Source organism: Amphibalanus amphitrite, unplaced genomic scaffold, assembly GCF_019059575.1.
Source record: "Amphibalanus amphitrite isolate SeventyFive unplaced genomic scaffold, NRLGWU_Aamphi_draft 000179F_arrow, whole genome shotgun sequence".
Classification (NCBI taxonomy): Eukaryota; Metazoa; Arthropoda; class Thecostraca; order Balanomorpha; family Balanidae; genus Amphibalanus; species Amphibalanus amphitrite.
In genome coordinates, this window is record NW_024881674.1 from 687600 (window position 1) to 704378 (window position 16779).

At 50.8% G+C, this 16779-nt stretch overlaps 1 protein-coding gene across 1 annotated transcript; it reads left to right on the plus strand.

Annotated features, from left to right (window-relative positions):
• The first annotated feature begins 1128 nt into the window (after positions 1-1128).
• LOC122384002 lies at positions 1129-12533 on the plus strand. The gene is made up of 4 exons (XM_043370931.1): positions 1129-1659; positions 10575-10719; positions 10890-10997; positions 11643-12533. Exons 1-4 carry the CDS (start codon positions 1302-1304, stop codon positions 11842-11844), a joined length of 813 nt encoding a protein of 270 aa, XP_043226866.1. The 5' UTR covers positions 1129-1301; the 3' UTR covers positions 11845-12533.
• The last annotated feature ends 4246 nt before the right edge of the window (positions 12534-16779 follow it).

Genomic DNA, 16779 nt, shown 5'->3' on the forward strand with positions numbered 1-16779 from the left:
TGCCAACATGTAGGAAAACATTCCTACTTTCACATGAATGCAAAAGAGCTTCGTTTTTACTACGCATATCAGCTCGGTGAGCAGAAATGCTTAAGGTGGCGGTGCTCCCCCCGCTTCCCCTACGTTATGCACCTCTGATAACTGTTTCCATTTTTTCACAAACTCGAAACTTTGGATTTTGGCTCTAGCTTTTTTAAAATTTAGGATCATAATGCAAAATTTTCAACAAAAATGAGACAGCCATTTGAAAGAAAAGGTAGAAGCAAATTATTTTTTGTTACGTCTAGTTGCTCTCAAACAAAACTGAAGATGTTAGCGCTATTGGTGTTCAGGATTTTCAAAGCGAAAATGGTGCGACATGACCTGACTAAAATGTCATCTTTTCAAAACGTTTGAACAGATTTTGTTTATTCATATCCTCAAGGGACATGTCTAATAGGTGCATGATAAGGTACTGAATGTTTGACGTAGCTGAATTAAATCGCTTAGAAGTTGGAAGATATTGGAGAAACACGGAAGGGGGCAGATTTAGTCCTTCCCTCAGCGGAGCTAAAAACACGACGAACGCTCAGATTATGTCAACCCGTCAGCGGCAATGGCTGTTGGCCCGGAGCAGGTGACCGGGGCGTCTCCCCGGCCGCCAAGCGGGCCATCACGTGCCGACAGCGGCGTCCGGGCCGAGACGCAATGAATGTTTCATCGGCTCCGGGCCGGCCCGTTTTCTGCACAGACACGATCGGAGCGGCGACCGCCGGCCGACGACAGCCGCCCATCTGTCCGGTCATCTTTACGTGTCAGCAGCGCCGCGTAACAGACGCGCCGCTAACGCCACCGGCGCGCAGCGGCGCCACTTTCGCGCCGCGTCCTTCGTTTTTTACCACGAGGTGGCGTCGCGCGTCGCGACAGGGCACATCTTTGGCCGGCGGCAATTCCAATAATCATTGGCGGTGCTCGCGATATGCAATGGGGTCGGTGGCGCTGGGCCGCTCTCTCCCTCCGGTGGGCGCGGGGAGGCGCGCACCGAGGTCACACGCCGGCCGGCCAATAGGGGTGAACTGAGATGCGATCGGCGTCGGTGCCCGGTCAGGACCCCTCGACGAGGTGTGAGCGAAAGGGTGGCCCGGACGGAGGGTCAGTCGCACCCCGGGCTCCCCGCCAGCAACCCGACAGCTCAGCGACCAAGCCGGCAAATAGACAGTCGCTGAGAGCGCAACAGTCTGTGAACGGGCCTCTAAAGTGACTTCTTCGCCTCCGGAGCAGCTCAAACAGTTTTCTGAGCCCCATCACCCAGTGTTGTCGCGATGTCCGGCTCGGTGCGGCCCCACTGTCTGCTGATGGCCCTGCTGGTGGTGACGGTCGCTGCCGAATGGAAGTTCGACCCCTGGAGCCAGCAGTGGGTGAACGAGGAGGCCAAGCAGACGGTCCAGTCGCGCCAGGGGCACTCCTACCAGCAGAACTATCAGCAAAACTACCAGCAGGACTACCGCGACTACCACGCCCAGAAGCGCAAGGAGACCAAGACGGTCGAGTGCAAGAAGCGCAACAGGGACGGCCGGTGTCTCACCAAGGCCGAGCGCGAGCTGCTGCTCCCCAACGGTTTCGCGCTGGGCTTCGAGCCCAAGGTGGCCTTCAACCTGTACGACGATACCGACATGGGCAGTAAGTACACATCAGGGGGAGGTTCCCCATCGCACGGCGCGCTGCTCAGAGTCACAGAACACCCTGAGCTCTACGCCAGGCACCACGGCTTTGGGTTCTTGCTTTACGGTAGGAGGTGCTACTTTGTGACACTAATTTATGGCGCCATCCAACTAGCAATTTGTTGAATAAATGAAGCTATTAGGTGGATAAATCGGATCAATCCGAGCCCAGCAATATTGAAAGTTGCAACCAAGACATAGTGATGTGCGCGTTTAACTCGGGACTAGTTAGGCTGTTGGAGCAGATGTTCCCACTCCAATTGCTAATTGTAATAACAAATAAGAGTTTAAACTTTTAGGCATAATTGGACGGTAAGGCTATGATTGCCTTCAGCGCTTTTTATCGGTAGGTAACCGCTAATTTTATTTTTGCAATCATTCTGAAACCGACTGAACGTCTGTCACGTCTGAGCTAATTTCGAATGGGAGTTACAGCAGAGTTTCGAAGCATGGTTTGGATCCGGGGCACTTTGCATCGGCTAAGCTTTCGTTCAACCACAGTTCTGAACCGTTTAAATTAGGATAACATTCACAGACATAGGATAAAATGCGTTCGAAACTACCTGGATGCTGCGAAAGATTAAGGTTTCAGATCAAATCGGCCACTACGATCACATGACCAATCACATATCGCGTAGGCTGATATAACTACACCTAATTTTTCATTAAGGATGTCCTAAGCCAACAATTTGTTTTGATTGGCCATCGTCCATTGGCTTTTTCCACGAGTCATTATAAATACTCGCTTACATTGTTTGTAATAAAAGAGGTCTGAATTGGATGCTAAATCGCACACATGTACCCATAAGTCATAATAACCCTACAGGCCTACATTATGCCACGAAGTCGTGAGACGTCATGAAAAGATCACTTTCTTCAGCAAGAGACTCTGGCTGATGTAGCCAGTAGAAACACTGTAACATACAGATATCTCTTCTATTTCGCCACAAAATCGAGACATATATAATTTTACATACGAACTTACTTATCTAGTATTGCACACATGTTGGCGAGAACATCGAATGTAATAAACGAATACATATGGTTTTTAATATACACATAGCCAATGCAGTTGTCCAAACAATACAGCAGTTTAAGCGAACGGAACGTTAAAAGGGGGGCGCATAACTTAATCGAAGGCTTTAGCAATTTAGAGACTGGTAAAAGCGACACCTATTAACAAAAATGTAACTCGCGGTTCACAGCATCTAGCGGCGACCGGCAGAAGTACATGGGCCTAGCGGTGACCGGCAGAAGTACATGGCTACATCACTCCCCCGCCCTAGTTAAACACCATAAAAAGATGTTTGGCGGCGAAGACGCGACGAACGACGGAGAGGGGGTGGCGAAGCAGGCGGCGGGTCCGGCGGCACGCGGCGAGCCGGGCGAGAGCCGCCGGGGGCACCTGAGCGGCTGGGTGCAGGCGATGCAGCAGGCGGGCGGTCCACCGAGCTGTCTGTCGCTGTAGTAGGCGTGTCGTTCACCAGGACGTCCGGTGCTGCAGGCGGCGTTGCGGCAGGCATGTTGTCCGTGAAGGCCGGTTTACACCGAGCCAGGGTGACGGTGTCGCGTCGCCCGAGACGGTCGATGGTGACGGTGTGCTGGTCGCGGGATAGGACACGATAAGGACCGTCATAGACGTATTGGAAAGGAGAGCGATGCGAATCGCGTCGGATGAAGACGTGGGAGCAGGTTTGCATGTCTTGAGAGATGAAGATTTGGCGGGAGCCAGGACGAGGAGGAGTTGGACGGAGCTCCGACATGGCGGCACGGAGACGAGAGGCTAGGGAAGCCGGATCAGAAGAAGTGTCCGACGACATGGGGGAGAGGAAATCACCAGGAAGTCGGAGACTGCAACCATAGACTAGGTCTGCAGCGGTGCATCCGAGATCCTCCTTGAGGGTCGTGCGCACTCCGAGTAGCACCAGAGGAAGTCGGTCCGACCAGGAGACGGCGTCGTCATCGGTCCGCAAAGCTGACTTCAGTTGGCGGTGGAAGCGCTCTACCATCCCGTTTGCTTCTGGGTGGTAGGCGCAGGTCCGGATCCGAGAGGTGCCGAGAAGCTTGGAGACTTCTGTCCAGAGGCGGGACTCGAACTGGGATCCTCTGTCGGTGGTGATGAGTTCGGGTACTCCGAAGCGGGCGATCCAGCCGCTGACGAGATGCCGAGCCACCGTGACGGCGTCCATGGTGGGCAGAGGAATGGCCTCGGGCCATCGGGTGAAGCGGTCGACGACAGTCAGGAGATAGGAGTTGCCATGGGACGGAGGAAGTGGTCCGACAAGGTCGATGTGGATGTGCAGGAAGCGAGAGTCAGGTGGCTGGAAGCTGCCCATGGGTGGCTTCGTGTGGCGCTGGATCTTGGCACGCTGGCAGTGCTGGCAGCTCCGGACGAAGGCACGGATGTCCGCGTTGATGTGGGGCCAGATGAACCTCGATGAGATGAGATGACGCGTAGCGTTGATGCCAGGATGAGACAAGTCGTGGAAGCTCTTGATGATGGAAGGGCGGAGTCTGGCTGGGACTACAGGTCTAGGTGTGGCCGTTGAGGTGTCGCACCAGAGACGTAGATGAGGATGATCAGGGACTGGGAAGTCACGGATGATCAGAGATGAGGATTGTTGCAGCTTCGGCAGGTCAGGATCGTTGGCTTGGTGTAGGGCGATGTCGGCCAAGCTCAGAAGGCCGGGTGAAGGTGTAGCTGCGGCAGAAGCTGGCGCAGACACTGAGCTGATCCGTGAGATGGCGTCAGCTACCGGGTTGAGGTGTCCAGGAACATGTCCGATCTTGCTGGTGTGCTGCAGAATCAGGTCCATGTGACGTTGTTCACGGAGAGAATGGTTGGCGTTGCCGTTGGCCTTGAGAGCAAAGACGAGCGGCTTGTGGTCCGTGAGGATCTCGAAGTCGCGTCCTTCCAGATAGGGCAGGAAATGTCGCACGGCGAGGTACATGGCGAGCAATTCCCGTCCAAAGGTGCTGTAGCGGCGTTGGGTGGGCGTGAACTTGCGCGAGAAGAAGGCGAGAGGCTGAAGAGAACCACCAACTCGCTGGTGGAGCACGGCGCCGGCTGCCGTGCTGCTGGCGTCAGTGCTGAGGCTCAGAGCTGCATCTTTGACGGGATGAGCGAGCTGGGTGACGTCAGCGAGGGCGGCTTTGGCTGCAGAGAAGGCGGCGTCTGCCTCTGAGGTCCACGTGACTGAAGCAGCTCGGTCGTCTGAGGCAGCCAGGTTGTGGAGAGGTGCCAGAAGAGCAGCAGCGTGTGGGATGAAGCGGTGGTAGAAGTTGATCATCCCCAGGAACTTCTTGAGGCTCTTCTTTGACTCTGGACGGTCGAAGTTCTTGATCGCGCTGACTCGATCGTCGAGAGGAGTGATGCCTCCGCTGGAGATCTGGTGGCCGAGGTAGGAGATGCTTTCCATGCCGAAGGCGCACTTCGATGGGTTGAGGAGCACACCGTTGCGGGAAAGACGGCTGAAGACCTCTCGGAGATGTATGAGATGTTCCGAGATGCTGCTGCTGGCGATGAGGATGTCGTCTACATAGACGAAGGCGAAGTCGAGGCCACGGAGGATGTGATCCATGAACCTTTGGAAGGTCTGAGCGCAGTTCCGGAGACCGTACGGCATACGGAGGAACTCGAAGGCGCCGAAGGGCGTTGTGATCGCTGTCTTGGCGATGTCTTCTGGGGCCATCGGTATCTGGTTGAAGGCCCTGACGAGGTCGAGCCGAGAGTAGATCGATGTCCCAGCGAGGCAGGCAGTGAAGTCGTGGAGATGTGGTAGTGGGTACCGGTCAGGCACTGTGATGCGGTTCAGTGCACGGTAGTCACCACAGGGTCTCCAATCTCCAGACGACTTGGGCACCATGTGCAGCGGTGATGCATACCGACTGCTGCTGGGTCGGATGACTCCGAGACTGAGAAGGCGTTGGAACTCTGCCTTGGCAGTGGCGAGTCGAGCTGGATCCAGACGGCGTGGGCGGCAGAAGACCGGAGGGCCGGTAGTCTCGATGTGATGTCGGACTGAGTGCTGTGGTCCCGGATGATGTGACGGCTGGGTGAGGCTGGGGAATTCTCGAAGGAGGTTAAGGAATGCTGGGTTGTCGGTTCCGACGACGGCTGTCAGTCCGGTGGATGGCACTGAGGAGTGGGAAGCAGGTGAAGACAACTCAGTTAGGTGGTCGATGAGACGGCCTCTCTTGGTGTCGACGAGGAGATCATACGAGGAGAGGAAGTCGGCTCCTAGGAGAGGATGGGAGACGTCCGCGATGATGAAGATCCAGTTGAAATCTCTTCTGAGGCCGAGAGAAAGCGTGAGCATGCGCTGACCATAGGTCTGGATGCTGCTGTTGTTGGCTGCTTGCAGATCCAGTCCGTTGGTTCCGCGAGCACGATCGGTGGGTGTCGCTGGAAGAACACTGTACTCGGCTCCAGTGTCGATGAGGAAGGTGATGCCAGTGTTGTTGTCCTTGAGTCTCAGAAGGCCGCTGGCTGGAGGGACGTCAGGGTTGAGCAGGGCAGGTGCAGACGTCTGTGTCACCTGTCCTACTGTTGGTTTCCCGAAGTCTGAGTTGCGGTTGCAGACCACGAGCACGGTGACTGACATGAGCGCGCGTTGGTACCGAACTTGTGGTGGTACCAGCAGAAGGAAGCACCAGCGCCGGTAGACGTGTTGGTTGCAGGGCTGGGTGACCGGGCAGCAGCAGACAGGTCGCGTGGTGGACGGTGGCGAGCGCGGCCGGGGGCACGGGATGCAGACCTCTCTCGGCGGCGCGTCTCGTCCACCAGTGTGGCGACTGATGTTGTGAGGGCCGTGATACCAGTCAGCAGCTGGCTCATCAGGTCTTGGAGGTGGAAAGGTCCTGCAGGAGCAGCAGGTGAGGCTGCAGCAGGCGCAGAAGTCGATACCGCGGCGAGAAGGCCTGAGGTAGGTGCAGCGACGTCCGACTGCTGCGGAAGCTCCAGGAGTCGGTCGGCAGTGCTAGCGATGGTCGCAAGATCCGTCCCAGGCGGCAGGCACTGGAGGAAGGGCTGAGTCCGAGGCGGAAGAGCATTGAGGAAGATCTGGCGGATGAGCGGGGAATCTTGTGAGCCTTCAGCTTCAGCAAGGTCCAGGAGATGCCGAAGGAATTGGGAAGGACGCCTGTCGCCGAGTTGTTGGCCAGAGAGCAGGCAGCGAAGACGCTGTTCGACTGATTTGCCGAACCGCTGACGGATGGCGTCGGAAAGGATGGTGTAAGGTCGGTCTGGAGGAGGGTTGCGGAGGATGTCAGTGAAGTCGCGCAGGAGGTGGCCAGGAAGGAGAGTAGCGGCGATCCGGAAGCGGCTGAGCTCATCGTCCACAGCTGCCTGAGAGAAGAAGAGGTCGAGCTGGACGAGCCAGATCACGGGGTCCTCCTCGAAGAAGCGCGGCGGCGCGACGTGGCTGCGTGGCGCGGTCGCCATGCGGAGGTAGTCCGGTTGGGCGGCAGCGGCAGCAGCAGCAGCGGCACCGGAGGCAGCAGCAGCGGCATGCGAGGCGGCGGCGGCGGCTGCACCGGCGCCGGCAGGCTGGGTCTTCTGGTCCATGGCTGCCGAGAGCAATGGTCGGGAAGATCGGTTGCGGCGACGGCGACACGGCGATCGTCAGGTGCTGCGGTGCAGCTGCAGAGGTAGCCGGACGGTGAGGTGAGCCGATGAAGTAGCTGGGCCGCAGTAGTAGTCGGCGTTATCCAGTTCCACACATCACAAAAGAAGGATCCTCGTGGAGACACACCATCCGCCACTTCCTTCCTACACAAAGAGAGCTGGAGGAGATAGCTCAGGGTGCAGGCCAGTGTCGGTGTGCCAGGGAACACGAGGGGATAGCGATCCCCTAGTGCGCAGAACGCGGGGTCACCAATCTGGCTGATGTAGCCAGTAGAGACACTGTAACATACAGATATCTCTTCTATTTCGCCACAAAATCGAGACATATATAATTTTACATACGAACTTACTTATCTAGTATTGCACACATGTTGGCGAGAACATCGAATGTAATAAACGAATACATATGGTTTTTAATATACACATAGCCAATGCAGTTGTCCAAACAATACAGCAGTTTAAGCGAACGGAACGTTAAAAGGGGGGCGCATAACTTAATCGAAGGCTTTAGCAATTTAGAGACTGGTAAAAGCGACACCTATTAACAAAAATGTAACTCGCGGTTCACAGCATCTAGCGGCGACCGGCAGAAGTACATGGGCCTAGCGGTGACCGGCAGAAGTACATGGCTACAAGACTTCCGATTGAAGCAAACCTAGTGCAGCAATGGGAACAGCTTTAACCCGCGCCCTGTTGGGGGAAGTGGTGTTTGAACACCCCCTTGTGGTTTTTCGCGAATATCTCAAAAACGGCGGCGCTCCGCGCCGCCGTTTTTGGTACACCTTATCATAATCAATTCTACACATGTTTTGAAAATTTCAGACCAAGGTCATTCAAGGTCAGGTCACCAGGTCACATGAAGTGACCTCACCTCATAAAAAGTTTCAATGTCTGTCATAGCTACACCGAGTGACCGATCGCTTTGAAACTTTCAGCGATTGCTAAGAGCAATAGCATGTACAAAATGTATATCTCAGAAATTTGATATCGATGACCTAAGGTCAGGTCAATTTTGCGACCTTCCCATTATAAGTCAATGGGAGAAAATTGAAACGCGCCTCTTTTGGACGAAAGACATTATAAACACTCCCAAACACTGAATTACAAGTGGTTTAGACACACTGAACATGAAAATAGTGTCCGTGACCCCTGTTTATGCCCTGAGGTCATCTTAGGTCACGAATGGTATCTAACAGTTTTTCGCAAATAACTTTTGATAGAGGCATGCTAGAGCGATGAAAACGCCTTAGATGTGTTTAGCTCGACGATACGGATCGACTGATATGCAACATGGCCCTTTCCGGTCAGGTCATGACCTTGACCTGAGGTCAAATTTTCAAGTTGACCTTTCAAGGTCAAGTTAGAGTTCATTCGATGCGTCTTGACGAGAGGAACACGATGCCGGTAAAAGTAAGCTTGTACAAGGCTTGGGTCAAAAGTTATTGCAGAAAAACTGATTCCGAAAAATCGGCTATTTTTGCAGTTTTTGCCCCCCTGCAGGCAAAACCGTTGACGTTAGGTCAAATCTGAGGAAATTACTCAGAAAGGGCGTTAATAGGGCTATCGAATGCGCTTTTCCGCGGCGTCGTAGCTCTATTGGTTCCCGAGTTATGCGTTGGTTTCTTGGAATTTGTCGACATTCGACCTGGAAATCGGCGAAATTTTGCCTTCAATGACCTCTGGTGACCTGACCTTTGACCTGACCAAAAAATTGACCGAAGTGATTTCCTCATTATTTTTGACGCTCTTTCGAACACCGCCTTCCGCGTATCGCTACGTGGCCCAGGAGCCGAGTTAGAAGGGGGTGTTCAAACACCCCCCCCCCCAGCGGCGTGGAAATCCAGGACCCCAGCCGGGCGCGGGTTAATGTGCTCATCTTCATCAACACGGATCGACTGAAAAGCAGCATGACCTTTCCGGTCAGGTTACGACTTTTGAACGTGCTTGATCAGGTCATGACCATTTTTAAGCTGACCTTAAAAGTCAAATTGAAGTTCAGTCACTCGACCCGTCTCTGTGATAGAAACACGATTTATGAAAAAGCGTATGTCGAATTGCAGTATCAACGAGCAAAGCTGCCAGCTGAGTAGGGGGGGGGGGGGGCAAGGGGTGGATAATTGTGCCGAGTTGGGGTAGCACGAGCTTTCCCAATTCCACGCCGGCTTGGCTTTGGAACCGCAACAGAGGGCGGAGGTCAAGGTCATCGCTAGGGCGGCGGCGGATTTGCTGCGCCTGTGCTACCCCAACTCGGCAGATTTGTCCACCCCTGGGGGGGGGGGGGGGGTGCATTGCGGGACAGCATGATAAAAAATAGCCGAAATGTGGCCAGATCATAACTTCCCATGCCCAATCCCATTGCCCCCCCCCCCCCGAATGTTAATGACTACACACTACATAGTGCACAGGCATAAACAAGGAATGGCGAGAAACTGTTATGGAAAATAATTAATTACGTCGAACGAAAAAGACATTTCGATAAAATAATGTCCATGCATTTCGAAGTCATTTCCGAATTCCTGCTTGCTGAGCCGTTGACCTGCAGTTAAATCACTAGCGGCACTAGCGGCAGGGCTGATAAATGTTTCTTAAGCGTGGATCTATTGTTAAACGAACACTGAATTCAACCGCGGTAATTCAACCGATTCTAGAACTCTGTCTCGGTATAAACAGATGTCAGTTGTCACGACCACTGGGAGCGGCATGTCCGCGCTCCACTGCTCGTCCCCAGTGGCAGAACACGGCTCGTTACCATAATCCCTTCCGGCAGTCACGGACGGGCCAATCTGATCTGGCGACTTATCCTGTGGTAACGTGGCGCGCCGCGACATAATCCTGTAACGTTGGGGCGCCCGGCGACCGTGGGTGCAGATGGGATGGGTCTCTCGCTACCCGTGTTTCATCTGACGTGGTCGCTACTCCCCATCCATCTACCATGTCCCCTTCCTTTCGCGTCCCATAATGGGCAGGAATGACCTATGAAGTCTTGGTGCCCTAAAATCGCAAATCATCATCATTCGCGTCCATGACTTGACACGACCCTCTCCAGTCCCCTGAAGTAAAGATCAGGGTTGCGTTGGCGAAAGGTTTTCGGGTAACTCCGACTCCGACCCCGGCTTCAAAAATTGGCTCCGACTCCAACTCCGCAGCCCTGGTGAAGACTGATGTACCCCTCCTGTCACTTGACACCTGATGTGGGCCCCCTCCCGCCCCCTGATGACTGATGTAACCCCTACCCCAATGCCCGCCAGGACTGAGGGTGCAGATGAAGACCGATATCTCGTACGTTCCGCCTGCGAATCTGGTCGACGCCGCCGGCAGGTCCCTGGGCAGCAACGCCCGCGTGATGATGGACAAGAGGATACTCTACAACACTTTCAAAACCATGATGTCAAAGTGAGTGAAGACAGAGGCTCGCTAAATGATAAGCCGGGCTGGCGAGGTGAAGACTGACGTTGTCGTGCTTTTTTGGACGAAAGTATATCCCAGTAATATCGATATCAACCCTTTGAGCGTCTCAAACACAAGTCTGACGCCCGCTGATCACACCTTATCGACACCTGCAGGTTCGGCGCCGACGGCGACGCGTGTCTGCAGAGGGCCGTCTGTGAGGTCGCTGAGGCGCCGCTCAGGAGGGACGGCATGATCGGCGAGATCCTCAACCTGGTTCTCTCGTGAGTAAACATGGCGACATGGGCAGGATGATCGAGAACGAGTGGGATGCCGAGTGCGGAAACTTCAAACTTCTGCCGGCCAACCGTAAGGACGCACACAAAGTGGTTACTTACGGTAAAAATAGTTTACTAAGAATAGCTAGAAGGGACGGTACCAAACTATTACAGCAAGTAGGAGTTGGAGCCATCATCGGTCCTTTTCATATTCAGGCAGGTAGAGTTCCCTTCCCTGGACCACCAGTTTTCTATTTCGGGATTCCGGGCTAGACGGTCACCGGTTATCAAAGCAAGCAAGGTTATCTAAGCAAGCAACTGCAATCAGGGCAAATTCTCAACTGGGTAACCGCTGGAACAGCTGGGTGTCTTCATGTCTGATCTCAGGACAGACTCAGCCCAGTTGGTGAACCCCATCAACCTGTTGCCTTTCATTTCTTCTCATGCCATGCTCATTGCTGCCGCAATGGCTGTAATGGATCTAAAGGACACAGTCAAACAACAGCAAAAGGAAGTTCCAGAGGAAGCACCCGGTATTCGTTGTAGGGTGACTCAAATATCGTATCGAGACAACGCCACCTAGTCAGTCACGACAGCGCCCAGCCGTCACCTCCCTACAGTGCGCTGACCGCTCCGCCCGGGTTCCGGCAGGCCGTCTCACCGGCTGGACGAGTCTCTCTCCGAGGACGTGGCCGAGCTGCTGGTGGCCGAGCGGCGCGGCCGGGAGGTCGGCGAGTGCCACATCGCCTACCCGCGCTGCCCCCTCTCGCTCTTCAACGTGATCGACTCGGCGTCCGACTACACGGGCAGCATCCTAGACGCCCTGGCCGACCACGACCAGATTGTCAGCTGAACGAGACTTCATCAACGGCGGGACACAGCGCGAGCTCGAGCGGCCCCACACCGCGCCGCACGGCCCCCGCAGCGGAGAGCTGGGAACGGTGAATGGAAGTTCCGGAGGGTGGTCCTCACAGAATGTGTGTTTGTTGTTATTGTTATCGGTTGTTGTTATTGTTATAGTCTGCTGGTCGAATTGCCTCGCCGGTTGGACATTATTTATGCGAGCTTGAGAAGGAGAGTTGTGTGGGCCTATGATGAATGGTGGCTCATAGCCACAAGGGTTATGTATTGGGTTGCGTAGACCTCGTTGGCAAGAAGTATGCGACAGAGAAGTGATCGTAATCAGCAGAAAGGCTAAGTAAATGATGCATGGGGCATTGCAAGCATCCCTTGGGCAGTGCTTAAATCATAGGAAACGCGTTGCCCGATTCGCGATCAAATACAATTTCATTTCGACATTTACTTCAGCTTTAACTGCATGTGTTCACAAGAACCTCTCACGTCTCGATATTATTTTCAGGATAATATACACAATAAACGTCAAACCAATCGATCCATGTCGGTCAAATTCAATGATGTTCCCCTAGCTGTTTCAGCGAAAGCCATGCGTGTATCTTGATCCTAATCATAAGTGTTAATGTCGTGTGTGTATGGACCATGTAAGACTGCCGAGTTACAGCAATAAAACGGCTGTGTACTTGAGACGTGGGCTCATATGTTTAACAACAGAGTAGCTAAAACGTAAACGGACCAACGTAAGTAAGTCCTGCCAAAGAAGTCAAATCCAAGAAGTATAATTTCGTTGTCATATTGATAAGCTTTTTGATAGGATCAGGCGCCTCCTAACTATGCTTTAGGAGTGTCGAATGTGGGAACAATCAGTCAATATTGTGTAAAATACTTGAGGCATATCACTTCCTTAGCCAGGTCCGATTACCCTTACTGAAGATGAAGATGACCAATAAGCTGAACAGTTCACCACACAGATAAAGAACCTAATTATACAAGCTAAAAAGGTAGCAACTATGGAGTATCACATTGAAACACCTACCTATGCAAGAACAAAATCAGCCATTGCAATAGCTCAACCGTCACCACAGCTAAGACATTCACCCTGCTGTGATAATTCCCCATGGCAGTTGTAAGCGGTGCGCCGAGGCAGCCGGAGCTGCTGCACCGGTCGGAGCACACCCGTCGATAAATGGGACGACGGCCGGTGACCGAGATGTGACAACAGTAGGTAATGTCCGACCTCGGTGCATGGCAATGATACACCGACACAACGACACCCGGTTCGCGTTCCAGAACGTCCCGATGGCGAGATACGAGACGTGCCTACATCCATACATGACTGTCTAGATGTGCGACTTTTCGGCGTTTCGTGCCCACCGACATACCGGTCAAAATTGAAACCGAATGAACTCGCAAAATTTCAGTGGTTCGTAACTTTGGGTAGGTACACTACTACTACTAACAGATGTGCCGCAAAATCGCGCTTGCTCAACAGAGCATGCTGGTAAATTAGCATGAGTTGTGGGCAGCTCCTGTTTAAGTCAATCTCCATCGAGCGAAGAAGATAAGATCAAAATATTACGTTGATCACAACAACACTTATCGCTTTGACAATTCATAATTACCAATGTCAGCCCCATAAGCGCTTAAAAGGTCTTAGCAGCAATTCAAGTTTTACCGAAGCTTGTTGCCAGACTTTTTTAGCAGCTCCACTGCAAACCCATAATACAAAGCAATAAGCTTTATAGTTTATTTGAGAGCCGACACAATGCAACGATGGCAAAACCCTATGCAAACCCATAAGCGATTTGTTTGGAATCCAGCTTCAGTGTGTGAAATTCCGATGAACAAATAGTTTTATGGCTTAATATCCGACACTGGCCAGAGGTCAATAGTAAAAAAGGTACTACATCAGATAACCATTTATTAAGAGTGGCCGGGTTGAGATCACCACGAAACAGCGAGCGTTTGTAGCACTTTTCTGCCGGTCAGGCTGCCGTGCAGATTGGGCTGTAGTGGCCTCCGTTCGCCGGCAGGTGTCGGCAGAGAGGGCGCTGACGGCACCGTTCAGGTGTCCACCAGAAACGCTGTCTGCCGTGGTGAGACCAGGTTCGGCGCGAGTGGGAAGAAGACGGCGCGGGGGAGGGGGATGGGTACACCGGTGTCATTTCTTCCCCGATTTCTTGATGCCGCCACTCGCTGGAAAAAGTAATGGAAGTTAATTTACGTGCAATTAGCAGAAGCAATTATAAAAAGGAGTTACCAGATGTTTTCAGGGCATATGAAGGTTCAACAAGAAACAGAAAGCAAACAAAACAAATTACTGAATAGATCCACGCAGTGGCGAAGGCATTCAGTGCCCATTACGAGTTGTGCCGAAAGTTTTTCATTTTAGTAGGCATTGAAAAACGAAAAACGTACAGAAGATGACAGGCGCTATGGAACCATTTACAGTGCAATGGAAGCTTTACCTGGCATCATTTTTAATGGAATTGTCAATGAGGGTACGCGACATTACAAGTGGTCTAGATAGAGACAGAGTATGCAGAGTATTGCCTAATCACCCCTGACCAAAATAGCCACAGCATCGTGTCTCCGGATTTCCAAACGTACAATTTGGTAAGCACAGAACGTATCTGAACGATGACTTCATATCAAGTGAGTACCTACGTTCCAGAGACACCAAAACAATCAATCGCAGCTCATTAATGATTTACTATGACTGACACTGTTAATGGCCCATATTGTGAGTACCAGATACAGAGTGATTGACCTCACCCCCCTCACGAATGACAATGGAAGATGGGGAATATATGGCCGAGACTAGAAATATGAGAGTGTGAGTGCATCCACCATCCAAGAGGGTGGGTCCCTCAGGATCGTGACTTCATAAGACGTGCCTTCACAATTGACAGGCTGATTGAATTAGGTATACCTATCCTTACATGCAGTAATCAGTATCCACTATCCATTATCAAAATAAAATCTTTCTCCAAACAAGATGTGGCTGACTCACTGGGTAAAACAATCACATACAATCCTCATTAAATAGAAGTAGCTTACCCAGTGGCCCCTTGCCAGCTGCCTTTGCCTGAAGCTCTTTCAGTTTCTTAGCCTCTTCTTGCTGCTTTTTCTTGAACTCCACATCTGACTGGAATAGTTAACAAATAGAAAATTATTTTAATATAGAATGCCTAGTGTCATCACATAAAAATGTGATTGACTTATAGGAAAAAGGGGTATCATAGCATACATTTCAGGCAAGATGATAATTTTATTTCCTAATTTTTGAAAGCATCAGTTAATCCTTCATGGCATACTCTGAACCCAAAAGGAAGTATATTTAATGACAAAGTATCATGATTACTTTCAGTCTTTTTAATGCTTGTGCAAGGAGCATTTGTACTTTAAAACACTTTCTGAATGACTTCTCCTTGAAATTGTATGTTAGGTAAGATAGGTATTTCAGGTGAAGATAGACATCATTTCTGTATATGACTTTTTGTAAAATATATACCTATCTTACCTAACATACAATTTCAAGGAGAGGTCATTCAAAAAGTATCATGATTAGTCTGCTGGAAACAAATATTAAATGAAATTTGCTAGCTATTTGAAGCACAGACCATTGCAACTTACATCATCAAGTTGTTTATCTGCCTTCTTAGGTGCCTTCAGAGGCTTCTTCTTGCCACCTGAGAGAGACATCACATGTAGGTTACTGTTCAACATTCATATCCATAAACATTATTTTTCATTCTATTATAAAAAAAAAAATAAAAAAAAATAGGATAAGTAGGAAACTAGAGTTTAACAAAAAATGTTACTGGTCATCATAAAGCAGGTGTCTCACATGCTGCCACTCATTTGAGAAAAGTCCCTAGACACCAGTTCTCAAGATATTTACATGAATTTCGCTGTAGGCAAATTTCGCTGCACGTTGGTAGGTAGGTTGTAGCTAACTTATACGGCCTTGGGTTGTAGGTTGTTGGTATTCTGTATAAGGTTTGCTGGTTGTAGGTTCGTAGGTTGGTAGGTTGTAGGTCATAGGTATGGTTAAATCAGGTTAGATTATGCTTTGTTCAGTAAAATCATTTAACAAGACAAATAAAATCTAATTTTGCATAAATATCTCAATAAATGAAAAGTCTAGTGACTTTTCAAAATGTGTGGCAGCATTTGAGACCCCTGCAGCCTACCTACCAAGTTACTGACCAAAAAATCAGTAGGTGGAACTCTATGGTCATGAGTACCCAAATATAGGAACGTTCCCATTTTTGGGAACGGAGTTACCAAATATGGGAACGGGCGTTCCCATTTATGAGAACGGAAGGTAATTTTTCGGCCGTTCGCCCACTAAAACTCATTAGTGCATCACATCTCAAAAAAGTGCACGCTAATTCAAGTATCTACTAAGTCTCTATAAAATTATCTTTAATCTGACCGTTGAACAAGGAAATTGACCGTCGAATGATATTTTTAATGATTTTTTGAAATGACGGAATGGTGAAAACATGGGTTATACTACATTTAACATGCAATTTTAAGGAAAATGAAGCGTTTTTTTACAGTTTGAGGTCAAGTATAGGGTAAGGTGCCTAATTAGCGACCCTTTCCGATTTGCGACCTACCTCCCTACAGAAAAACTGGCAGGAGGAAACGGGGTAAAAACATCGTCAAAAGGTCAGCCATATTTTGGTTATCAAATTAAATTATTTTCCGGTCGTCGATGTTTCTGGTGGGACGTTTCAGGTAAGTTTAAATAAAAATGACGAGTTTCTTATCCAAAACGTGTGTGCTTAGGCCCTCTCTAATGAAAAGCGATGCACATTAGGATGATGCACCTTTTTTTATTCTAAATCGACATTCCTTTTTTAATTGATTGCCGTTTTCCCATAGTGAATCGCTCAACTGTGCACAGCATGGCGGTTAAAAA

Coding starts and splice junctions, on each gene's coding strand:
- LOC122384002 (XM_043370931.1), top strand. CDS start 1,302: ATGTCCGGCTCGGTGCGGCCCCACTGTCTGCTGATGGCCCTGCTGGTG. Junction 1,660..10,574: donor CGACGATACCGACATGGGCA/GTAAGTACACAT, acceptor AATGCCCGCCAG/GACTGAGGGTGCAGATGAAG. Junction 10,720..10,889: donor TTCAAAACCATGATGTCAAA/GTGAGTGAAGAC, acceptor CGACACCTGCAG/GTTCGGCGCCGACGGCGACG.